Source organism: Stenella coeruleoalba, assembly GCF_951394435.1.
Source record: "Stenella coeruleoalba genome assembly, chromosome: 12".
In the NCBI taxonomy this organism is placed as follows: Eukaryota; Metazoa; Chordata; class Mammalia; order Artiodactyla; family Delphinidae; genus Stenella; species Stenella coeruleoalba.
In genome coordinates, this window is record NC_137158.1 from 59,794,877 (window position 1) to 59,821,307 (window position 26,431).

The window sequence follows — 26,431 nt, forward strand, 5'->3', positions numbered from 1 at the left end:
TCTAATTGATGAGCAAGGAAATGTAAAAGTTGTAGAATCAAAGGTGAAGCAAAACCCACCAAGAATTATAGCCTACTGTTCTTGTCCTAGTTCAAAAACAAAGTATCAAAGTATTCCAGACTGTTGAAATTTTTGACGGTGCTAACAAGTACTGGCGGCAATCTCAGGAGAGTGCAGCGCGGACACTTTGAAGCTTTCGATGTATAAGGTCTAAAAGAACCAATAAACAAATAAAGCAAGAGCAGCCCTCGCCCCCAGCACAGAAACCACAGAAAATTATATCTCTTTTATGTGTGCATTTGTAAATTCAGGTATTTTAAAGTTGGATAATCCTGAGTAGGTAGGTAGTGGATAGCAGGGCTTTGAGCGAATTCTTGTCTGTTTCTACGTAGGAGACAAAGGTCGCTTCCCCCAACGCTTGACCCCATAGCGTCTCTGCTTGTCCATCCAGAAACACACAGGTCTGTCCTGACTGCACTCTCCCGCCTTTGAGAAGCTGCACTGGCCCGGAGGCCGGATCCTTCCTCTCCTACGCTCTATTTTGAGGCCCCATGATCTCATGCCCTCTGCAGACCACGCTCTGCAGTTCCAGTCCAGCCCGCGCCGCGAGACCATGCAGGGCGATTCCTCCAAGTGTTCGGCTGGTGGCCGGGGCGCGAGGCGGGTAAGGCTGGGGGGTGGGAGGTGGGGAGTTAAAGACGCGCCCACGTAAAGGACCCAAAATAACCCACACGCAGAGCGACCGCCATCAGACAGGAAGCCAAATAATCCGGGGCGTTGAGCTGCTTTCCCCTCATTCGCAGCGCCGGGCTGCGGGGGCCGAGCCAAGGGTCTGGCGGCGAGGGGCGGGCGCGGCGGTCGGGGCGGGGCGGGGTGAGGCGGGGCTCGTGCGGAGCCTATTAAAGGCGCGGCGGGGCAGTGAGAGCCGAGTGCCCAGCGCTACGATGGAGCGTGACGGCTGCGTTGGGGTTGGGAACCGCGGCGGCGAGGGCGAGCGCGGCTCCCGGGAGGGCCCTGCGGGGAACGGCCGCCACCTGGGCCGTGGCTCTACAGCCGAGGCGCCCGGGGAGCCGCCGGCGGCCTCGTCCCTGCTGGCCCCCATGGACCTGGGGGAGGAGCCGCTGGAGAAGGCGGCGCGCGCCCGCACGGCCAAGGACCCCAACACCTATAAAGTGCTCTCGCTGGTAGGTCCCGGCCGGCCCGGCGCGCGGGAGGGCGGGGAGGGCGGCACCCGCTCCTGCGCTCCGAGCGGGCGCGGTCAGCACCCGGGGCCCGGAGAGAGACAGCTTTTGTGCCGCTCCTCTTCGCCTTCTCGCTCTCCTCTACCGGCTTTATCGGTGCTCATCACCGCCGAGCCTTCTCTTCCCCCCGGGGGAATAGTTCACTCTCACTTGTATTACTGATGCTCAGAAGGGCCTGTTTATGAAACCAGGCTGTTAAAAATCGAGATCTTTAGAAATCCCATCTCTCCCCCGCCCCAAGAGAGCACAAGGTTTTTCGTGGGGAAAACTGACCAGCCCGAAAATTGTTGGTCTTAGGAAGGACGGACAAGGTGTTTTTGTTTCGTTTTGTTTTTTTAATTTTATTTTTTAATTTAATTTTTTACCTCTTTTGGGGGAATCTGGGTGCAGTATTGATGACTTTCCTTGCATTAACCGATTCCACTTGAAAAGATTTAACAGAGCTCTTTAAGTTGTATCAGGAACTCTAGAAAATACTTTTTCTCTTGGCTCTGTGTAGGAATTTCCATGCAGCTGTTCAGAAATTCCGTCAATATTCATGTTATGTGAATGTGAAGAAAAGTTAATGATTCTTCGTCTACTCTTTCAATCATAGGTTACACGGTTTTCGTTGCTAAAAGAAGTACTCACTCTCCCTCTGCTATTTTGTCGTGACAGTTGCAGGATCCACAGTCAATTTTATGAAGTGTGGGGTGGCTTTTCATTCTACATGTATGGTAGGAAGTGCTGGGCTGAGAGTCAGAAGCCTGGGTTCTTGCTTTCATGGCCGCTATTAATTGCTGGGGCCTCCTATAACTCTCCCCAAACCTCAATTTCTTCTATGTTAGAATGAGGACAACATCACTTCTATGTGCATCAGATAAGATTATTGTGAGGGTCACTGTGCAACATTGCATGTGGAGGAGTAAATTCGAAAACTACAAGGAGATACAATCATTTTACTGTATTATATGCAAGTGACAGTTCTATGTATAGTGTACCTTAAAGCATATAATCACTTACATATTATGATTAAACAATGCAGTGTAGAGGATATCTTTTCTGATTTTTGAAATCTTTCCTTTCATAAGCATTTCCATTTTCACTACGTCTTGGGTATCGTGGAGATGATACAGTGCTCTGAGGAACCAACATTCCTAGACTAAAGAGATGGTGTCATAAAATTAGTACTTAAAAATAAGCCTAAGATTCAAAGGGTAAGTGTCCCAAAACACATACTGTTTGTATCTCAAGATACATTTCTGCATCATATATCACTGTTTAAGAACACCTGATATTGATGAGAACTTAGTTTTAGTCTTTTGAGTCACGTTTTTTGTTTTTGTCAATGGAAGACCTTAGCTTTTGCAACACTATCACTTAACTTAGTATCAGTACTTTTCAGTGTTTGGCAGGCATTCAATAATTGTACGTCGAATCTGTAACTCCCGTGTGAAATCAGTTCAACGTGCCAATCTACAGTCTTGAAAGTTTGGTAAATTGCCAGTTGCTAAATTCCATTTTAAAATCTTTCCTATTCATTTACCCATAAATCCACAATAGGTATCAGCAGAGATCTGCCTTTGGAACATGCATTTCAGTCTTTGACACCTGCAGTCAGCTGGTCAAAAAGCATTTCTTTATGCTCTGATGATGCAACTCTGGGCTTTGACATGGAAGTGTCTTTAGTACTTTTACAAGTAGGACAATCATGAATATTTTTTATGCCATTAGGAGGGGGTCTCTTGCTGTAACACACGTTGAGTTGGACAGAATTCTTACTTCATGACTTTTGATGAAATACAGTGGGCCATTAATGTACACCAAAACTCATTGCTGTATTTTTGAAACTCTTAATTAATGGTTTCAGGTGAAAGTGAAACCTCTTACCCATTCTTCTTTCCCTTCCCTACTTCAATACCCTTCTTCCCTCTAGACTTTCCCAAATGATGCATTTCTAAAGGGAAACGTCTCCAAGAGGAGCCTGACAGTTGTCATCAAAGAGCTCTGGGACATGTCTTCTAGAGAGAAGCTGTAATTATGGGATTCCTTTTTCAGGTGAAACATCAGCACACTTTTCATAAACCTGAAGAAATGGGTTGACTAGTTGCATCTGGGATTGGGATTACAAGAGCCCAACCACTGAGGTGGTCCTCAGCCACACGGTTGTTATCTAGTAGGATAAACACAAGAGTTGCCTTCTGGAGAGATAGGCAGTAGTGACACGACTGTTGCATTTTTCTGAAAATGTTTCGGATAAACTTAAATGCCGGAGGTATGTGAGAGTAGATGCAGACGGGACGATCCCGCCCTACGCTGGCTTCTCCCCATTTGATCCCTAGGAAGACCACAGGCTCTGCTCTGGAGGCTTTGGCCCTGGGCTCTGGAAGTACTCATGCCTAGGCACTAAGCCAGACTGTGGAAAACCCCAGAAGGGCAAATAAGTACATGCTTCAGTAGATATGTTAGATCTGGATGCCTTTACTGGTTCCAAGTTAAGTTTTGAACTGAAATGTCAGCTTCCACTGAGGTTGGCCACGGACATTTATTTGAAATAACTTTCCTGTTCCCTGGCAGGTATTTTCAACCACGTTGCAGTACACTTCTCCACTGTACAGTAAGCTCTTCCACGGCATAATTTTGTGTTTGTGACCTTCTGCTGTCCTTATGAATACATATACCTGTGTGTGTGTTCACAAGGGGCCTTGTGTGTGGGTGGCTGTGAGTGAAGACAACTTTCACCTTTTGATGAAACAGTTCTTTGTAAGTGGCAGAAGTTGCCTTGTTTATTAGAAATTTGAGTGTGAAAGTTATTAATTCTGTTAGCTTTTCTCTCCCTCTTGCATCGTATCATCTTATTTCTAGAATACAGCATGGAGAATATTCAAGACAGTCCTCTGCTCTTAATCTGACTCAGAATTGACATTGCTTTTTGGTTTGTAAAATTTTATATCTGTCCAGCTATAGTTGAGCATTTTATTTCAAAAATGACCAGAACATCTTAGGGGCCAGAGACATCTCCTGTTTTTCCTTATGGTGTTTGTTGCACGTGTTCTAATAAAATGTACCCAAGGTTTTTAGGAACCCAGCAAGACTGTTGTGTTTACTTCTGGGCCTAAGATGGTACCTCACACTCAGTGTCAGCTTTTGGTCGAATGAATGAAGTGCACTTTTACTTAGACTGAGTAACACTTTGACTTGGAAAAGGACAAGATGGGAAGACTAAATACACAACCACATACCCATATGGCCAGTTGAAAGTCAGGAATCCAAATACAGATGCATTAATAGAGATGACATTGGGTATCAATTCAGGGATAAGATCAACCTGAAATATCATTTGTTTAGCACATAGGGAGACGGAAGAGGCAGTGAATGAATGATAAACAAAAGTTCCCAACTAAGGCCAGCATACTGAAGAGGCCAGCAGGGCCTCCACGATAACTTGGATTCAGAATCAAGATCTAGCTACTGGGCACGCCCTCAGAAAGAAACAAGGCAGGTGCAGCCGTTTGGCAGGTACAAACAAGGCCATCCTTCAGGTACAAATGGGTCTCCCTTGCTTATACCAAGGCATCTTCTGTTTTGGTGACTTTGCTGTCACACCCCAAATGCAGTCCTTGTGGCTCTTGTAGGGAACTGTTTTCTTCAGCATTGCTTTCTGTGACTTCCTTTCTTCTGCTTTGAGTCATATTCTGGTGTTTCTCTCTCTCACCATTTATATTTCAGCGGTTTCTACTTCATGCAGCCTCTTAGGAATACACAGGCACCCTTTCAACCCCCTTTTTTTTTTCCATTCTATTCCACTTTTTCAGTTACCTCTGGGCACTCAGTTTTGCTGTCTCCTGCCCCATCATATCCTAATCATGACTGTGACTCATGACTTTCGCTAGAGCCATGTTGAGAGACCTTATGCATTTTGTATAATAAAGATCTTGGGACCATTAGCCTTTTTAGAATATTTATAGAAATTTTTTTATCAGCTTCTTATCTTCCTCCAGGCAACTCTTCTTCTCAGATATCAGCATTAAAGGCAAATGAAAATAGTTTTAAATTCAGTTTTGTTTTTGATCATTTCCATTGCAAAATATCTGTGTTACTCTTAAGACATAGCAAATGTATTTCATCTCTATTATGGACATTTTAGACAAGCCAAAGAACTTAATCATGATTCATAACTTTTTGGGAGGGTAGGTAGGGGGAAAGCCACTTCAAGTTTCAAACAACATAGGAACAAAAACCTTTTGGAATACAACTTGTAATTAGAGATCTGCCTCTGGTTAAAATAAACATGCCTCCATCAACCATGAAATATCCCCCAAACAACAAAAATAAACAAGAAACCTTTTAGCAGATGAGCCCAAGGCCGAACATAGGTTACTCTTCTAAGTTGTGTGCAACAAGAACTGATACTCAGAGTGCTGACCCAATATGAAAACCCTTTGGCATCAAACGAGAGCTAAGTTATGTATTTACCAAGGAAAGAAAGTATAATAATATATTTAAAAGGGCTTCTCAAAAGAATGACCCGAATGTTCAGCTAAATATTAACTGGAACATTCTGTTTCCTGAGTGTTTTAATTGTATGAGGTTTGATTACAAGAATTAAGATATTATCGCTATCATTATAGAAATCAAATAATGTGACATTTGTCTAAACTATGAAGTATACTAGAAGAAATAACTTAATAGTGAAAGAATACCACTATTAAAATCTAACATTTCTCTTTTTTTAAATTTCATCTCATAAGGTGAGATACTAATTTTACCTTGATCTTGAGCAAATTCAGAGACGAGAAAAATGTTATTATCAAGCTGCGCATCCGTAGGTAGGGGAGCGTGGGAAGATGGAAACATCTCATTATTAAGCAAGTATAAGATCAGTGACGTAGAAATCAGTTCTGAAAATCCTTTCTAGTTCCATGTAAGTCAGTCTGTCTTGTGCTGGGCCCCCTCCCACCTCCCTGAGAATCTTCATTAACAAATAAACAAACAAAAATATAGTATCGATAGTATTTTTCATTTTATCCTCCCACTTTTGGGTTTTAGAATAACGTTTGGTGGAAAAGTAGGCGGTAAAAGTTCAGATGATTATTACATAGCACTTTGCACTTTCAGAAGCATTTTCTCATATATTTTTAATTGATCCTTGGCATATCAGCAACTCTGAAATAGGAAAGTATGGTGACAGTCAATCCTAGTTTACAGATAAGGAAACTGAGACTCGCAGAGGTGTTTCTTAAACATTAGGGTGCATAGGAACCAGCTGGGAACTGTTAAAAGACCATAGATTCCAGGGCTCCAATCCCAGAGACTGTGATTTAGAAGATCTGAAATTCTTATGGACTGAAGGGTTGTGTCCCTCCCAAATTCATATGTTGAAGTCCCAACCCACCAATGTGATGATATATGGCAGTGGGGCCTTTCAGAGGTAATTAGATTCAGATGAGGTCATGAGGATGGAACTCTCGTGATGGGATTTGTGGCCTTGTAAAAAGGGGAAGAGAGAGAGGAGATCTGAGCACACACACCCACCCATAGAGGAAAGACCATGTGAAGACATAGTGAGAAGGCAGCCATCTGCCAGCCAGGGCAAGAGCCCTCACCAGGAAGCAAATTGGTCAATTCCTTCATCTTGGACTTCTGAGCCTCTAGAACTGTGAGAAATACATTTCTGTTATTTAAGCCACCCAGTCTATGGCGTTTTGTTATAGCAACTTGAGCAGACTAAGGTAGGAATGGATCTAAAGAATCTGTATTTTTTAAACAAGTACCTCAAGTTGTTCAGATGTAGTTGGTTCAGTTATTCCACTTCTAGAAACGGTGGGTTAAATTTATAGGCATAAGTCACATCATTTGTAAGTAGTGAACTGTGATAACTGAAAGGACTTTTAACTACAGACTTTTATTCTGGACTAATGGCTAACCCCCCCTCCCCCATTTATTTCCCTTTTATCAATGTGAAGTCAATAATCATGTTATCGTGAGCTTCCAAAGTATACAGATTTGGGGAAAAGTGACTTCCTTCTTAATCTGAGTTTCCTTCTTAATATATCTTTAGATGTACTACAACAGGAAAATAGAGTCATGATAGTCGTTTTGGAGTGAGTGAATTTTCGCAAGCATATCTCATTTGTGGGTCAGTCATTTTCTCACCATACCTTAGGACTTTACACAGATTTAGGTGGCAAATATCCTATCACTGATGTGGTTTGAGACCCTTAAAGATCACTCTATCTTGGTTTTCAGGGAATAGTCCTGAGAAAGTATTGGGCTGGCCAAAAAGTTTGTTCGGTTAATGAATATGTTGTTCAATAAAGTTCTTGGTGAAAATGAAAAATGTCTTTTATGTTTACTTAAAACCGAAGAAACTTTTTGACCAACTCAATAGTTTATTCCTAGAGCTGACTTCTTTCCCTTGATAAGTTTTTTGGCATTAGCAAGCATCTGGAGCCTTTGGTCTCTCATGGAGAGAGAGAACTGAAAAACTCAACAGTTTTTTTATGATGCTATTATACAATAAAATAAATTTAGCTATTATTATGTGATTTTTTTTTTTTTCCAAATAGAGTTTCATATTACTCCAGAGTACCTGTAAGTGATTTTGGATAAATATGTTTAGAAGCAAAAGGCAAGACAGGTAGAACAAAGCTTCAGCCAGAGTATTTCAAGCAACAGTTCTCAAAGTGTGGTCTGTAAATCCCTGAGGGGTCCCTAAGAGCCTTCCAAGGGGACTGTGAAGTCTAAACCATTTGAACATTGATAGACATTATTCACCCTTCTCACTGTGCTGCCGTTTACACTGCCGGAAAACTGCTTGCCCCTCAGCAGGAATCAGGGCAGTGGCACCAATTGTACAGGTCCTCATGCATCTGCAGTTAAAACCAAAAAAGCCAGTTTCACTTAATGAAGAAGTAAAAATGTCCTCAATGAAGCAGATTTTATTAAATTTGAACCTAAATTACCTTCCTTTTTAATATTCTGTGCGACGACATTGGAAGTCTGCCTTTAGCACGTCTGCTGCAGCCTGAAGTACTGTTGTTTTCTGGAGGGAAAGCAGTTGAGCTGCTGTTTGAGTTGTGAGCTGAACTAGCTGCCTTTTTCATGGAACACCATTTTTATTGGAAAGAGCAACTGACAAACCAGTGATTCAGACTTGGGTATTCGGCACATACTTTCGCAAAAATGAAAAGCATTAGCTTGTCACTTCCAGGAAAACAAAATGAGGTACCTGCTGCCTGTGATAAAATTCGATCTTTTAGGTAAAAATTGAAATTTTGGAGAACTTGTTTCTGTCACTGTAAGCTTGACAGCGTCCCAATCCTTAAAGATTTTTCGGACGAAATAGATGGAGATAGTAAGGAATGTGATTTTTTTCATCTGGTACAATGACATGTGTCAACATTTGAAAGAAATACGTAGCTCAGTGAACCAATATTTTCCAAAGGACCAATGGATGATTTACAAAATTATGCATGGGTGTAAGTTCCAATCAAACTGCAAGATAGACTAATGAATTTTAATATAATGGTATGAAAAGTTCATTAATATTGTTTCAAGTTTCATGTTGCATTTCACCTTTAAGAAATTATAACTAAGAATTTTAGTCTAGTTTTAAATAAGAATGTACACAATTATCTGAAAAGGCTTCTTAGGGTCCTCAGTAATTTTTAAGAGTATAAAGGGATTTTGAAACCAACAGTTTTGAGAATATCTGCTTTAAGGAAAGGTGTGTTCATTCAATACTATTTTTAGTACTAGGGAGAGAGGGAAAGGAAATTAAGACATATAAAAAGAATCAGCTATTTACAACAGTTGTATCTTTATTTAGGTAAGGTCCTTTATGGATTTCAAAATACTTTTACATCTACCACCTGGTTTGGTCCAAACCACAGTTCTGCCATTATCTCCATGTTAGAGATGAAAAAATCATGCTCAGAGAAATTAAGGGGGCTTTCCAAGATCACAAGACTAGTATAGTTATTCTCTTAATCTCATTGCCGTAGCTTATTGAGAAATGAAGTCAGACAGAATTGGATTTAAATCCTGGTACTGTTCTTTTTGAAGGTAGGCAAATAACTTAAATTTCCTGAATATCAGCTTCCACAACCATAAGATAGGCTTGATAAAACCCTGTTAGGTGTTGTTAGGAGAATTAAATTAGATAAAGTATACAAAGTGGCCCATAGTGTGCCCCGAATAAGTGGTCATTTTTCTTGTTATTTTTGATAAGCTTCAGTGTTACTGAATTTTAAAATTTTTCCTTATTCAGAAGACACTTTACATCTTTGCTACCCAAAGTGTGGTCTGTAGACTAGCATATCAGCATCATCTCCTTGGAACTTTTACAGAATGCAGACTCTTGGGCCCCACCCCAGACCTACTGTACCAGAATCTATATTTTCACAATCCCCAGGGATGTGTCTGCACATTGAATTTTGAGGAACAGCACACTCCACAGGGCTATGAGGAGGCACAGAAGGCGCCCCAACCTGGAATTCTTTAGCTGGGGGTTCCAATCAACCCTTATCCTGCCATTGACTTCATACATGTTGCTATGATTTAAAAAAAAAATTACTGAATGTTCCTTATTGACCTCAACTGTGTTAGCGTTGTGTGGAAGTGGTGCTGCGGCTGGTTGCATTTGCCCCTTTCCTACCTTGAACTTAAGAGGCACATTGATTAAAGTAGCCCCACCGCTTTTGTGTCTACAGGACATTTCATACACAGTCTGTTTCTTTAATTGCCTTTCCTTACCCTGCCTTGGCTTGTCCTTTAATTGCTCTTTATTGCTGTCCACTGTGCCAGTCTTCTGCCTTTGCTGTTATCTGATAACACTCCAATGTTCTTTCCAATTCAACCATCCATCTATCAGAATATCAAGTAGATTTCACTTTACATTGCTCCATCAATAGAACTCTTCAATTCAAAGTTTCCACTTCAGTACATTCTCAACAATCTACAATATGCTTGACATAATACCAAAACAAAGGAGTCTTAGACCAGGGCTTTTTCAAGTGGTGTTGATGTATTGAGTCAGGTTTGATGTGTTTGGCACAGAGTTTACTCCATAATACTTCATCGTCCAAACACACTGGCTTCCTGTAAAGTGCCACCCCGCACCATTTAGATTAGAAACTTCCGAGACCAGGAGAAATAGGTGAATGCAGTATATCAGGTGGGAAGGGTGTAGGTTAGGAGCACTGTGAATAGACTGTTGATCTTATCTCCTTTTGGATTAACCAGAGAAACAGTACAGAACAGCTCTGCTTGTACACTAATTAAATACCTTACTGATCAGCTCACAGGAAGTAAATGTGAAGAATGTTGACATAGGAAAGTATTTATGCCTTTGTCATTTCTTGGAAACTTTCAAAGGAAAAGAGAACATTGATTTTTCTGGGACGCTTCAAAGATCTTGAGAGACGGGTCATGTGAAGGGTACTAAACCTGGAGTCACAAGAATTGTTTGCTGTGTGACCTTTGAGCAGTTGTTTCACTTTCTGTGACCATAATATGAGAGTTTTGGATTAGGTGGATTTCTTCTAGGTTTTAAATCTTTGTATAGAGAGCTTATAATATTTCTCCCTTATTATAAAGATACTACGTATTGCAGAAATTTCAGAAAGTATAAAGGAGAAAATAAAGATTGTGTACTTGTTATTATCTGTTATTAATATTTTGGTTTTTTCTCTCAGGACTTTTCTATGTGCATGTATCACTTTTTTTTTTTTAACAAAAATGGGATCATGCTGCATATACTGTTCTATTTTCTTTTTTAACTTATATTTCCATTATGAGATTTTCCCATTGCTAGATGGCTTTTTTTTTTTTTAAATTTTTGGCTGTGTCGGATCTTAGTTGTGGCACGCAGGATCTTCGTTGATGCTCGTGGGATCTTTCATTGCAGCGTGTGTGCTCTTCCTTGCGGTGCGCAGGCTTCTCTAGTTGTGGCGTGCAGGTTTTCTCTTCTCTATTTGTGGCGCATGGCTCCAGAGTGCCTGAGCTCTGTAGTTTGTGGCACGCAATTTCTCTAGTTGAGGCGCATGGGTTCAGTATTTGTGGCACTCGGGCTTAGTTGTCCTGCGGCATGGGGGATCTTAGTTCCCCGATCAGGGATTGAACCCGTGTCCCCTGCATTGGAAGGCGGATTCTTTACCACTGGACCACCAGGGAAGTCCTGCTAGACAGCTTTTTAATGCACCTTTCATGAATGGGATTTTAAGACTTTTATCAACTTTAGTTCATGGGGTAATCTTTGAAAGCATCTCTACTCATACCTCAGACATAATCATTCTCCAAGAATTTAAATATTTTTTAGGACACAGTTTTTGTTTTATTCATCCCTCAACTCCATCTCCATTGCCTATGTCTCTTCTTATGGTTCAATTATTAGTTTTCTGAAAATAATTACTTCCCTGCACTTTGTTTCCGCTCAGAATTTCTCAGAGACTGCCACAACACATGTGGGAAATTGTGTACTCCTAAATGCACTCTTCTTTTCAGCCTTATTTCTCATCACTCAGGTAACAGTGTTACCACTGAGGGCTTAACACTTACAGCTTCATCCATTCATAGCAATCCTGCAGGCCTGGGACGTAGATGTGTAGCCATTTATTAGTCCATATTTGTTAAGCACTCAGAGCAGACCCATCACATAGTAAGTGCTGTGTGTTTGTTGAATTCCCATATGCCTCTATTGAGTTTACTATATGTCAGACCCTATGTTAAGCCCTTCATCTGCTTAATTGGCACAGTTGTGTGAGGCAGAAGGGAGCAAACGTGTTGGCTGGTGAGTCTGGTTTGGAGCCCACACCTCAGGGGACTCTATGTCCCATATGTTATAGGGGACTCACACATGTTATATGCGTAACTTGGATTTAGAAGTTCAAAGGGTTCAGGTTATTTTTCAGCTTCTGCTCTGGTGGTACTTTCCAATTTAGAGGGTCAGAAAGGGTCTCAAGATGCCTATCTCACGAAAGTTCCAGCTGTGTTGAAACACACCTTCCATTACAGCTCAGATTTTTACTGTTCCCCAGATACACTTTACAGGGACCATTTCTTTTCTCTACCCCAGAAGTGGTCTTTCACCTCCTTTTTTCTCACCCAACACCAGGTACCCCCTGGAATCCAACTGAATTTATCCTCCCAAAGGAAACACTCCTTTACTGCTCTTTGGCTTGTATCCCCTGTCCCTGGATCACTTAACCGCAGTTGCCACTTAATCATATAAAGGCCGTAGAGCTTAGAGGTTAAGGGCCAGACTGCTGGAGTTGAATCCTGTCTCTGCCCATAACTGTTGTGTGTCCTTGGGCAAGTCCCTTAACTTCTCTATGCCTCAGTCTCCTCACCTATGAAATGGAGATAATAATAGTAGCTACCTCACAGGTTTGTGGGTTTTTTTTGTGGTTTTTTTTGCGGTACGTGGGCCTCTCACTGTTGTGGCCTCTCCCATTGCGGAGCACAGGGTCCGGACGCGCAGGCTCAGCGGCCATGGCTCACGGGCCCAGCCGCTCCGTGGCATGTGGGATCTTCCCGGACCGGGGCACGAACCCGTGTCCCCTGCATCGGCAGGCGGACTCTCAACCACTGCGCCACCAGGGAAGCCCTCACAGGTTTGTTTTGAGGGTTATATGAATTAATCTATGTAAACTAATTAGAAAAGTGCCTGAAAGATAGTAGAGGCTAGATTAGGGGTTATTGTTATTATTATGGTTATGGTTAGTAACTTTTTCAACAAATATTTAGAGTTCCTATTGTGTGGGCAGTAATGGTTAAGAGGCTGGGGGCTAAATGGTGGTGAGGGGAGAGGAAAGACTTACTCCATGTTCTCATGGTCCATCCCCACAGGACTGGCTGTTTATGAAAAAATCCTGCAAGAGTGTCTCTCACTGCAGCTGTGATTGGTGTTGCCTAGAAATTATACGCAGGGCTGTGAGAGAGGGTAGTGAGGGGGACTTGGCTTAGTCAGAGAGGTCTAAGAAGGTGTCCAGGAGGAAGTGACAGGCGAGCAGAAGAGGGTTCTGAAGGGAGGCAGCAGCACATACAAAGGGCCTGGGGTAGCAGTTAGCATGGTGTGACCCAGAATTGGGAGATGACCAGGTAGCTGGTAGGCAGAGAGATGTGTGATGGGTGATGAGGCAGGAAAGGTAGTCAGGGGCCAGGTCCAGGCGGGGCCTTGCAGACCATCTTAGGGCTTTTGGGTTTTGTTTTAAGAGCAATTGAAAATCACTGACATATTTTTCTGTTTGCTTGGTTTTGTTTCCACTTTTGTTCATAGTGACAAAGTCTCATTTACATTTTGGAAAGGTCATTTTAGCTTTAGCGGCAAGAACAAATTAAAGAGAGCATGTTGGGTGTAGAAAGAGCACCGTCTTATTTTTTAACCTGGCTATTTCATAACTACTTTCTCTTTTCTACTAGATTTTTAAGTTTCACATGTGACTATGCAAATTAAAATTTGCATGAATTAAAGTTCAAAAGCGTAAAAAGGAATTCAGTTCCTCCTCATGCTGGCCACTGTTCAAGTGCTCAGCAGTGATGTGCTGGTACCACCCTGCAGGGCAGCACAGACAGAGGGAACATTTTATCATCTTAAAAACTTGAATTGAATCATGCCAAAGATGGTGATATCATAGGGTTTTTTACTTTTATGTTTTTTTCCAGCAAGTAATAATGAAAATGTGCATAAAACAAATGTTGTTTGTTGAAGAAAAGAAGTTGCTTAAGAGAGCTAAGTTGTGAATGCTTTTACAAATATGATTTTAAGATTCCTTATCCAAATGAATGCATGTAATTTTGTTGACTTAAGCCTAAATATACACATTAAATGGTGACACTTTTCTAAAATTATGGTTCCCTCCTAAATTATAAACCTCTGTATCCATTACCAGATTTTAAGTTCTGTCTTTAAGTTGTGACTGTAATTGTGATTGAGTGTAATTGTGATTGAGTACCTAACCACTGGATCTTTGAAGAAAGTAAATGGTCATTTTAATCTCCCTGTTAATCCCCTTCTGTCCTCAGGGAGAATACCAAAAATCCTCTGGAAGTTTTTTTTTTTTTTTTTTAAAGTGAATCATGCTGTATGGACACAGCAGGGTTTTGTTTGTTTGTTTTTAAGAAGATGTTGGGGGTAGGAGTTTATTTATTTATTTATTTTTGCTGTGTTGGGTCTTCGTTTCTGTGTGAGGGCTTTCTCTAGTTGTGGCAAATGGGGACCACTCTTCATCACGGTGCGTGGGCCTCTCACCATCGCGGCCTCTCTTGCTGCGGAGCACACGCTCCAGACGCGCAGGCTCAGTAGTTGTGGCTCACGGACCCAGTTGCTCCGCGGCATGTGGGATCCTCCCAGACCAGGGCTCGAACCCGTGTCCCCTGCATCGGCAGGCGGACTCTCAACCACTGCGCCACCAGGGAAGCCCCTGGAAGTTATCTTTTTGTTGTCTATTTCCACTGAGCTCATTTTTCAAGAATAAATGCAAGGTGCTCTAGTCATTATGTTCCAGAAATTGTTTCAGAAAAAACTAGAAATCAATCACATAAACTTAACTGAATATGATGTTCTTTCTCTTTTTGTGTTTCTTCGTCTCTGACGTACCACCTGCATAGGCAGGAAACCTGCCTAGGCAAGAAAAACAATGTCGTTTAGACAAAGCCCATAGCCCTTTACCTCTTAGTCCATCTGTTTCATCCTCCGCGTGAGGGTGGCAAGGGCTGTCCTGTACCATTAATAAAGTGGTTTCCTCTCTTTCCTGTCTTATGAGCTAAAACAAAACTTAAAACATTTTTTCCTAAAATGACTTAATACTCCTTTTATTTAGTGAGTCATGTCTTTCTTGATTGTAGCTTCTAATGAAACAAACTGTTTTCAGGATTATTTTGGCAGTGCTTTTGTTGTTTCCCCTTGAGATCCAACTGAAGCAAGATCTAATTAAAATATGTTTTGCATCTAGGAGACTGAGAATTAAAAACAAGTAAACTCTCAGAATGAAAAGTTCTTTGCCTATATTTAATTTAGCTTCGTTTATGCCTTGGGGTATGTGTATGTGTATATCTGATGTCTGATCATTTGCTGTACGGCCAATTAGAAAAAGAAAAGTCCATACCTGGTAATTTAATCAAGAGAATTTAATATAAGAAACCAGTTACAAAGGTGTTGGAAGAGCTGAAAGTCAAATATTGGAAGAGCCGAAAGCCAAACGGGATGGTGTGGCAATGTGGCAACCCAGGGAATAGTACCAGAAAGAAGCTTGTACTACCTTGAGGGCAGGAAAGGCAAAGGGAAAAGCTGATGAAACCCAGAGCTGGCAGCCAGGACTTCCTTGTAGGAGCTGGGACTCTGGAGAGATGCAGCCCCTGCCAGGGGTCCTGTCTGAGGCTAGAACAGGGAAGATGTATTCTGACTTCTCCCGTCCTCCCACCCTCCGATCTTCTGTCAGTGTTTCCCATTGGCTTATCCTGGTCTGATGCTGGAGCCAGGGAGCCTGGGCCATATACTGATATTTACTAAGAGGTCCTTTCTCTGAGATAGAAGCTCAGGAGAAAGACAGTGTCAGAGTTTGGGTTTCTCAGGAAACTGACTCTGAGATGGAGACTGGCATCCCAGGGGTTTTATCAGGCGTGCCCTTGAGATCAGGTCCTATGGAAGGAAAAGGACTGCGGGGAGGGTGAGGTGAGCTGTGAGGCAGTCTCTCAGTGGAGGCCTCCCCCCCCCCCACCCCCGACTCCGTGAAGTCTTCCTCCTAGCGTGACCATTTAGAGCTGTCCAGGAGGGAGCTGGCTTTCCTGGGAAGGGGTGTGGCATTGGGCAAGTGCTCTCTTCAGTTTGAGGCAGGCCCTGCCGGCTGGCACCCCCAGCAGCCAGGGGAGTAAGTCCTTCCTTCCCGAAGGCAAATCCAGGCAGCTTATCACAGTCTCCATCACTGATGGCAGCAGATGTGAAAGCAGCATCTGCACATTGTTTAGTTTTAAAAATCATAAAGGACTGAAATATATAAAGCGGAGGTTCAGCTTTTTCACTGAACAATACCATGTATTGTTTAAATGGGTCCATATCCCAACCTATGGCTCTACCTAAATTTAATAATATATGTATATTTTAAAGAGTTTATTGATAAAATAAGAAATGCTTATGAAATAGTATTACATGCAAAAAAGAAACAAAATTATGTATAGAATAATTTCTTGATTAAAAAATGCATATAGAAAAACTTGTGTACATTTACGTGTATGCATTTTTTTAAAAATTAAAAGTAGCCAACGTTTTTAAATAGTGAACATTTTGTGGTGGAATAATATGGATTCATGCCTATTTCTTTTTTTCCTTCCCTTTTTAAATAAACTTTTTATTTATAGAATGGTTTTAGATTTACTGAAAAGTTGCAAAGCTAGTAGAGAGAGTGTCGATGTACCACACACCCAGTTTCCCTGTCACTAACATCTTATATTAGTATAGTACATTTGTCACAGCTAATGAACCAATGCTGGTACAGCCTTATTAACTAACGTCCAAACTTCATTCATATTGCCTTAATTTTTTCCTGAGTCCTTTCTGTTTGTTGTTCTGGTATCCAACCCAGGAATACCATGTTACATTTCAGTGTCACGTCTCGTTAGGTTCCTCTTGGCTGACTTTCTCAGACATTCTCAGACTTTCCTTGTTTTTGGTGACCTGGACAGTTTTGAGGAGGCCTGGTCATGTATATTTGTGGAATGTCTGATGTTTTCCTCATGCTGAGACGGGTATCATGTGCTTTTGGGAGACAGACCACAGAGGTAAAGTGTCGTTCTCAACATACCATATCAAGAGTCTATGCTATTAAGGTGACTTAATCATCGATGATGTTAACTTTAATTACCTGGCTGAGGTAGTGTTTATCAGGATTCTCCACCTCAAAGATATTGTCTTTTGTGCCTTTCCATTCTGTACTCTTTGGCAGGAAGTCACTGTGTTCAGCCCACACTTAAAGAGGAGAGAGTTCTGTTTCACCTTGAGAGTGGGGTATCTACATAGATTGTTTGGAATTCTTCTGTACTGGAGAGTTGTCTACTCTTATTAATTTATTCAATCATTTATTTATATCAGTATTAACTCATTGATATTTATTTTACACTTTGGATTATAACCTAATAATATGTTGTTCATATTTTTGCTCAAAATTATTCCAGCTTTGGCCGTTGGGAGTTGGCTCCTGTGTCCCTTTGACATACCCCCACCATTGTGTATATGTGTTTAGTACTCCCTTACTTTCTGGTGCTAGAAGATGAATCTGAAAGTCTAAAACGTCGTCACACATGGTTACAGTTTTTTGTCTTGTGATGAAAAATTTTAAGTTCTACTCTCTTAGCAACTTTCAAATATACACTATAGTATTAGTAATTATAGTCACGATACTGTATATTACATCTCCAGCACTTTATCACTTATTTATTATATAACTGGGAGTTTATACCTTTTGACATACCCCATCATTGTGTGGGCCTGTGTGTGTGTCTGTGTGTGAGTGTATGTGTGCCTCCCCTTATTTTCTGGGATAGGATTTTTAGGCTCCTCTTGTCCTATTTTTTCTCCCCTAAATGTTTACTAACATTCTTGCTGCTATAAAGCTAGTGAGTGTAACCAAAAGTCCACTTCTCCACCTGAAAATTAGAAGTGGACTTATGTAAACATATATGCCTAAACTCTCTGTGCATTTGCCAAAGGGAGAAAAGTACACATCACACCACTCACATCCCTTTATCACTCTGTGGAATAGTTTCCAGACATTTCCCTTCTCTGTGAAGTGATGAAGAACCAGGTGATTACCTCTGAATGAAGCTGGCCAGCTGTGCACTTTCAGCAGAATCAGCTATTAGATTCCTTCATTTACCATTTTGCTGTGGAAATGGTTTAGGCATAAAGTCTGGGAGAAAGAAAAGCAAGCATGTTCTCTCATGTGGTCAGGAAGCCATGTTGGTTAGTACTACCAGCTTGATAAATTCATCTCTGTTCAGCATCTGGTCATCAGAATAACATTGCAGAATACAAAGGTAAAAATAAAAATCATTGGAGGCATAGGAGAAAAATGACAAATTTTCTTCAAGTGTGATGGACTGACAGCTGAATTCTCATAGTATAATGAGATCTTCACTGTGCTGAAAGAAAACAATTGCCAGACTGGAATTGTATCCCCTGCAGAAATACCATTCAAGAACGAGAATAAAATAAAGACATGTATATACTAACACACACTGACAGAATCTGCCATGAGGAAAATTTTTAAAGATTTCTTTATGCAGAAGGAAGCTGATTCCAGATGTTTCCAGATGAAAAGTGTAAAGGAAAAAATGCATTAAAATGCATAAACTTGTAAATATTTGGGTAAACCTAAATGTACTTATAAAACAACAATGTCTTAGGGGTTTAAAAGTTAGAATAAAAGTAATATTAAAAGAGAATAAAGTTTAAGAAAGCTAAAACCTAAGCGTCCATATCAACAACTTAATAAAAGAAAACCCAGAAGATTAGACCTGGGATATGGAAGGAAAGAAAAAAATAAAGATAAGACCAGAAATCAGTAAAATAAAAAAGAGACTGACAAAGTAAAAAGCAGATTCTTTGAAAAGGTATGATCCCCCATGGTGAGCCTGATTACCCCAAAAAAGAGAGAAGGCACAAATTACATCAGGAATGAAAAAAAGGAACACAAATTCAGTGCTACAGACACTGAAAAAATAACAAGTGATTATTGTAAATCACTTTATACCAATGTAGTTGAAAATGCAGGTGAAGTGAAAAATTCCAAGAAAAACTGAGTCAAGAAAAATGAGAGAATCTAAGTAATTCTATAATCAATGAAGAGATTGAACCAGAAGTCAATAAACTTCTTGCACAGACCTTTCTAGGCCCAGAGAGCTTGCACAGTTAGTTCTATCCTTCAAGGAAAAACTCACTCTGATCTTATACTTCTTTACTGCTTATTGTGAAGTGAAGTTGGCATAGCCTTTCACTTGAAGATCTTTTTATTGTTAGTGTTCTGGTATTTTATAGTGATGTGAATAAGTATGAGCCTTTGATTTATTATTCTGGTTACTTGATATTCGTAGTATGAGCCTTTTGATTTCAAGATTTGTATGTAACTTCTTGAATCCTATTGAGAATACTATTTAGATGGGTTTGTTTTAAATGTTTATCTCTCTTCTCCTTCCTGTTTTTCCTTTGTGTTGATCTTAGGCCTTTTCTTTTTGTTGATCTCATATTGTAGGCTTACCTCAAATGACTGGTGAATCATGGTGATTCATTGATATTTAAGAATGAGGGATTAGGTAGGTTAAATGGAGGCAGAATTTGTTGATTAGAGTTTGCTTAGAGTAAGTGGGCAGGGAGGACTTCTTGTTATGCTGAAGATCACTAAAATGCCAGAATGAGGTAAACTTTACTCTGGGTCATTAGTATCCATGCTAGCCCCCTGGGTTCTCCAGTATACTGATTCTAAAAGTATATGGGTTCATTGTGGAAACTGGAAAATAAAGGTAAGTACCAAGAATCACTGTGAGCCCATCAGCCAGAGATAAGACTATTTGTAAACTATGTATTATGTGTAACATAAAATTAGCACCATATTGCCTATTCTGTTTTATAGTTTGCAGTTCATACTCAACGGTGTCTTTCCCCAGGTCATTAAATATTCTTCTAAATCATAACTGTTAATGGCTGTATAATACTCATATACATAGTCCATATTTTCTTTAGCCATTTTCCTATTATTAGACATTGTACATATGTCTATGTTTGTTATAAATAGTACTGCATGTATATATTTGTATCTAAATATTTGTACATAATTTTTTTGCCTTAGGATGAAGTGTAGGAAGTGTAGTTTTTGAGAAGTATGTATACTTTAAGGTGTTTGTTTCAGACTTTTTCTAGAGATTTTTATATGCACAGTGCTTGGATCAATCCACAGCTAATCTTTGTTAAGTGTGCAGATATGAATCTGTAGTAATCTCTAATACACAAATTGGTGTTTACACGGATCCCTTTTTCAGTGGCAGGGGTTGGAGAGCTGCTGTATAGGTACAACTGAAGTTACCAGTACAGCCATTCCCTGCAAAATAATAATTTGCTTTTCTTCTCTATTACACCTTTTTGACATATTTTCTTTACCAGTGCATGGTCTTCAACCACTGTTAAACAGATTACTGCAGAATTAACCACCCCCCCAAGAAAAAGGGAAATATTAGTATACTAGTTTATGGCATTTCTTTTAACAGCAAATAAGAAAGAATGCCCTGAAGTTTGGTTAAACATTGATAAGGTTATATCGTTCCTGTGGAAGAATCTGTAATGTCTCAGTGCTCTAAGTGAGTTGGATATTCTTAGTAGGAACTGTCATTTATGGAGTACCTCAGTGCCCCAGTCACCAATCTGGGTACTTTCTGTAAATTATGTCCAAGGCTTGTGCCAATTTTTTGAGGTGTGTATTATCACCACTTCATAGATAAAAAATAATGTTTAGCAAGGATATGAAACATTTCTAAGTCACATAGTTGGTGGTTGTCTATAAGTCACAAGAAGGTAAGCTCCATGAAAACACTGAAATGTTTCCATTTCCTGGTGTATACCCAGCACGAGACTCTTCTTTTTTTTTTTTTTTTGGTACGTGGGCCTCTCACTGCTGTGGCCTCTCCCGTCGCGGAGCACAGGCTCCGGACGCGCAGTCCCAGCTGCCATGGCTCACGGGCCCAGCCGCTCCACGGCATGCGGTATCCTCCCGGACCGGGGCACGAACCCGTGTCCCCTGCATCGGCAGGCGGACTCCCAACCACTGCGCCACCAGGGAAGCCCACAAGACTCTTCTTAACACGTGGTAGCCTCTCAGGAAATATTTGTTGAATGCTGAAAAAAAGGAATGAACAGAGGTGGGATTTGAACCCTTACCATTTTGAAACAGAACCCCTTTCTGTCAGGTAGATGTCAACTTCTTCAGCGTGTTCAGGTTTCACGGAGAGGTTGAGCGTGAGGTTTGCCTCTAAGTGATGTGCTTGTCCAGTGCGTAGTATCTCCTTCCCCCTTTTCATTTGACCAGTTATATAAATTGCTTCACATAAAATTTCACTGCCGTTTGGGAGAATCTTCAGTTAAGTCAAATGTAACTAAAACGATACTAAGTATATAAGAGGCCAAGCAAAAGTTAGAACCTTGTCTTTAAAAAACTTCTCAATACACTCAAGCAGTTGTTCTAACTTCTACACTGAACTTTGTAACACTTCAAAGTTCTTCAAAAACAAGACATTATCTTTGAGCGTGCCATCCCTCTGAGCCGCCGGTGGGAGTTTCTTGGCACTGGGCTCGTTGCATTAGGATCTAATCCTTATCCTCTAGGAAAGGAAATCCCCCGAAGACTCCAGCAATGCATAGGTCTGAGTTCCCACAGAGTCGTTTCCAGAAAGCATGCTGCTTGAGTAAAAGGTCAGAGGACTGACTGATAGGCCATGTGGTCAGCTAATTCATCTTCAAATTGGAGAGGCATCTGTCACATTTGAATACCAAATCCTGCAGTTGTCCATTTCCTAAAAAATGCTTTTCTCCTATATTTATTATAGGCACCCTTTATATAAAGGCACTTAACAAACTGATTGACTTTGTCAACTCAGGTGAAGAAAAGGGGGAGATTTATAGTTTTCCCCCAAGTTGTTTAATTAAATCAGTTTACTGATTTTTCAGGCCAACAGTTATTTTTGAATGTCTATGCGCTAGGCACTCTGCTAGACCTAGAAAATACAGAGATGAGTCAATAAATCCACGCCTCCCTGGAGCTCACAGTCCAGTCAAAGACAGACAGATAAACAAATCTCCCAGAGCATGGTCAGGGCTGCAGTAATTGGAAAGACCCAGAGGAGGACAGAGCATCTCCTGAGAGAAGACAGGCAGGTGAGTGGCTTACGGCACAGCCTTTCACAGTGTCACCAAAGGATCTTTCTAGAATTTATAAATCCAGTCATGTCACTTTCATGTTTAAATCCGCAGCAGCTCCACACTGACTGCCCCGAAGGCCACAGCCACCTTTCAGCCACTCCCGTGTCCCTCGCTCCTGCCCCACTCCCTTTACAATCTGACTGCTTAAGTCCTAATCTTGCCCATGTCGCTTATCAACTCTGTGATCCTTGGCAAGCTGCTAACCTCTCTGCAGCTAAACTGGCTAAACTTCCTTAAACTGGGTGCTTACAATAATCTGTGTCACAGTGTTATTGTGAGGATTAAATGATTTGATAGAAAACTCTTAGAAAGTGCCCAGCACATAGGAAGTACTACAGAAGGGATAGTTGCTGTTGTTCTGTAGAAGTGATGGCTACTACTGTAATCACTGTTATTCTCTCTTTCCCAGACTGGTGTTATTTTCTGTACTTCCCTGGCTTTGCACAAAGCACCACTGCATAGATTTGTTACTGAATTAGACACCAGGCCCCTCTCTTGGGGCGCTAGCTGAACTGAGGCCCCCTGGCTGGATCAGGGAGTTCTTTCCCGCGCTCAGGTTCACGCTGCCAATAACGAAACTGAGTTTGGTGCAAGCAAGACAGGCTTTTATTCAGTGGCCAGAGAATGGAGAAGGGGAGCTCATGCTCTAAAGGCACCATCTCCTCTAAGGGAGGGGAGTGAGGGAATCTTAAGGGTCAGGAGGCAGACAGGTCATCAGGGCACTAGGAAAGGGGTGGAGATTTCCAGGGGCAGCCCGGGCATGTGCGGTCTTCCACACTCCTTTGCACACGGCACCAGTTGTGCGAGCAGAGTACCAATCCCCCTATTGGGCAAAGATCTTAGCATGGTGATGAAGCAAAGGTAACTCTTGGACTCCTCCAGGTTTCATCTGCACAGATGCGGTCCTGTGGTCAAGTCAGGGCCGGGTTCTGAGCGGTTGACCACTGTGTGTCTCTCAAAGCATGTATCTCTCCCAGTAGAGCTGCAAACCATCGGCCCAACACCAGGTACTTTTGAAACAAACACAGAGATAAATCAGGGCAAGTGTCCTTCAGCTCTCAGGTGTTGATATGGAAACACAGAGATAAATCAACTCAAGGAAAATGGTGACCATTAGCATACTTTGTCTGCCATCTTGGATCTAGCTGGTTCAGTCTGGTTTTGCCGCGGGCCTTTGTGGCATCTTGTTGATAAAACACAGCTAGCCTGTACAGTTAAAAAATAGTTTCTGTACCTATGCATGGGTGCACGGGTAACACATTGTCACTATGTAGTTTAATTCTTAGGTTACTTCTCACTGTCTCATGTCTTTATCATCAACAAATTCTAGAGTTGTTGCCCTGAGTAGATTATCAACTCAGATTAGGGATTTCACCACAAATTCTTTTTGTTTTAATTTTGTGCTTCTCCACAGAGTCGAAGTCCAGTGCATATTGCAGGCACTCCAACATTTGTTTATTGATCGAAGGGGAAATTCCTTTTTTCCCCCTTTCTCTTTGTGAAGCCTTTTGTAACCATTCTCTCCTTTTCTTCTCTCCACTGTGCTGGTAGCATGTTAACATTTTTTACATATTTCAACTGTAGCTCTTTTCCAGTTCCATTGTAATCATTCATTTTAATGTCCACACGCTTTCTCTGTCAGGGGAGGAATTGCTTTCATTTGCATCTCTGGCCTTTAGCAAAGGCCAGTAGACACATTTGTATGAATACTTGATAAAGAAAGAATAATATTATGTTAACGCCACTGTGTTTGACGGAATTTGTGAGAAAAAAAATTGAGTGATTTCTTTATATCTGTTTTGGTTCACTAAATGTCCAAGAAATGATTCAGGGACTCTAACGAAACAAGCAGGAAACTCCAAATAAATATTGTTCTAACATAGAGGCAAAACATTCCAACAACTTTACTTTTGCTTATATGTCTCCAAGCTTCATGTTTTCTAAGATAAAATATTTTGTCTATAGCTTCTAAGAAAATATCAAAACTTGAAAACTACCTAAATTGTTATAGAGATATGAAAGGATGGTGGATTTTGACATTGTTGGATTAAACTACTTTGAGAAGAAAATTCAAATTGAATTAGATTTCACAGCTCTGATAATCGTTGGAGAGAAATTTCCTACTAAAAACTATTCTGATTGGGTGTTGTGTAACAAAGTAGTAGGTAATTTAAATTTCATCTTTTTTTTTTTTTTTTTTTTTTTTTTTTGCGGTGCGTGGGCCTCTCACCGCTATGGCCTCTCCCGCTGCGGAGCACAGGCTCCGGACGCGCAGGCTCAGCGGCCATGGCCCACGGGCCCAGCCGCTCCGCGGCATGTGGGATCCTCCCGGACCGGGGCACGAACCCGTGTCCCCTGCATCGGCAGGCGGACTCTCAACCACTGTGCCACCAGGGAAGCCCTAAATTTCATCTTTTACAGAGGTGAAATGATTGTTTCTATGGTCATACTTCAGTTTCAGTTTCATGCTATGCATTATCTAAAAGGTAAATCTAAATAATATATTTTAGTAACAAAGAGGTGATTAAAAAAATCAGCATGCCTCTTCTGTAGCTTAACAAGAGGGCAAAGATTTTCATATATCATGTATGCTTTAAACTCATGGTTGCAATTTAAATGCTTGCTTACCACTAAATCTTTTCATAGTTTTTTTCAAGATGAGACTTATTTGTAGCAGAACTGTTCACAAGTTTTGTTTTCTATTTAGTTAGAACAGTAAGGTTATTGGTAATACATCTTCATGACTGAATTTCTTCAGCAGTGAGGGAATATGTATTGTAAGTCAATAAATTTGAGAATATAAATAACTTCTCTTATCATGATTTTCATTCATTGTCAAAAGGTTAACTCCGATTACTAGTAAAAGTAGTAGAACTTTTTCGTCCTCTTACTTCCACCAAGTACCTTACGCCAATTTCAGGTTTGTACTTTTGGGTTCACCTCCACTCCAAACCGTCCCACTTCTGAGAACTCAGACTCTGAAATTCTCTTCAGAGTCCATAACTTCTGTTCTTCTTCCTTCCTCACTCCCTCCCTCATTCCCACTCCTTCATTCGCTCGATCCTTCACTTCTCACGGTTCTCCAGGCAAATACCCATGTTCACATGGTCCTAACCCTCCCTGTTCAGCTGTTGCAGTCACACCTTGACTCTCTTGTTCCCTTTTCTGTTTCCCCTCCCTTCCTATCTCCCCATGCCATGTTATCTTTTTACCCCACTCCCCCACTCCCACTCCTGGAATTCCAGGCCTCTGGGTCTTATTACAAACAATTCATAATCTCAGTTAAGCTGGGCCCCCAGAGCTGGAGGGTCTGTTCACTCTTCCATTATTGACTCCATCTCTGTTGTCCCTACTGATTTGCTGCCATCCTTCACGTGGGGTCTCCTAAGCCCCCTTCATCACTTCAGAGCCCCACCTTGGCTTCCTCACTCTCCACAGATGCTTCTTACTTACAGAGAAGGATTGAAGGGCTGCTTCCAACTTCCTATGGCTACCCCTCAGCTTTTTTTGGTTTTTGTATCTTTAAGCCTTCTTCTCACCCACCTATCTCTGAGGCTAATCCCCTGAGAGTATTTTATTGTATGATTAACCTGACTGTTTAAACCAGTTTCTTATAATGAACTTAGGTTGTTTCTGGTTGTTTTTTTTTTTTTAAAATACAAACAGTTCTGAATTAAACATCCTTGGATATATATATTATTATGTTACATACTATATTACTGCCCACTTATGAGAGTACAGGCAGTGCTAGCTTTGCATGGTTCTCTGACATGTACAATTTCAGTTCCCACAGTTTAATTAAATAACACCAGTCTCCCAACAACATGGTTCAAATTTCAGTAACTAAGATTTATTGACCATGAGTAATTGCAAAGTACAATCTTTGCTACTAGCTTTTTCAGTCCACAAAACACTATGCAAATAGCAGATGCATATCATGGTCAGTGACCAATGTCACTTCTTTTAAAGTGTGTCAGTGATTGGTTACTATGCATCTGTTGGTCAGTTCAGCACAGACAGAAAAACAAGTACTTGTGTTGCTTTTTTATCTGCCAGTGGTAGACCTACATCACATTTTATAGAAATGAGTAATTGAAAGAGGGAATTGGCTGATAAAGTGCAGTTAAAAAAAGAAAAGTGATGGGCTTCCCTGGTGGCGCAGTGGTTGAGAGTCTGCCTGCCGATGCGGGGGACACAGGTTCGTGCCCCAGTCCAGGAAGATCCCACATGCCGCGGAGTGGCTGGGCCCGTG

The 26,431-nt window shown here is 41.1% G+C and overlaps 1 protein-coding gene across 1 annotated transcript in view; it reads left to right on the plus strand.

The window, feature by feature from the left end:
• Positions 1-347: 347 nt before the first annotated feature.
• ENPP1 (ectonucleotide pyrophosphatase/phosphodiesterase 1) overlaps positions 348-26,431 on the plus strand; it is a 64,412-nt gene continuing 38,328 nt past the window's right edge. Inside the window, exon 1 of the mRNA XM_079939948.1 lies at positions 348-1,184. Within this exon, the coding sequence (XP_079796074.1) occupies positions 945-1,184 (240 nt within the window). The 5' untranslated portion in view covers positions 348-944. The remainder of the gene's footprint in view (positions 1,185-26,431) is intronic.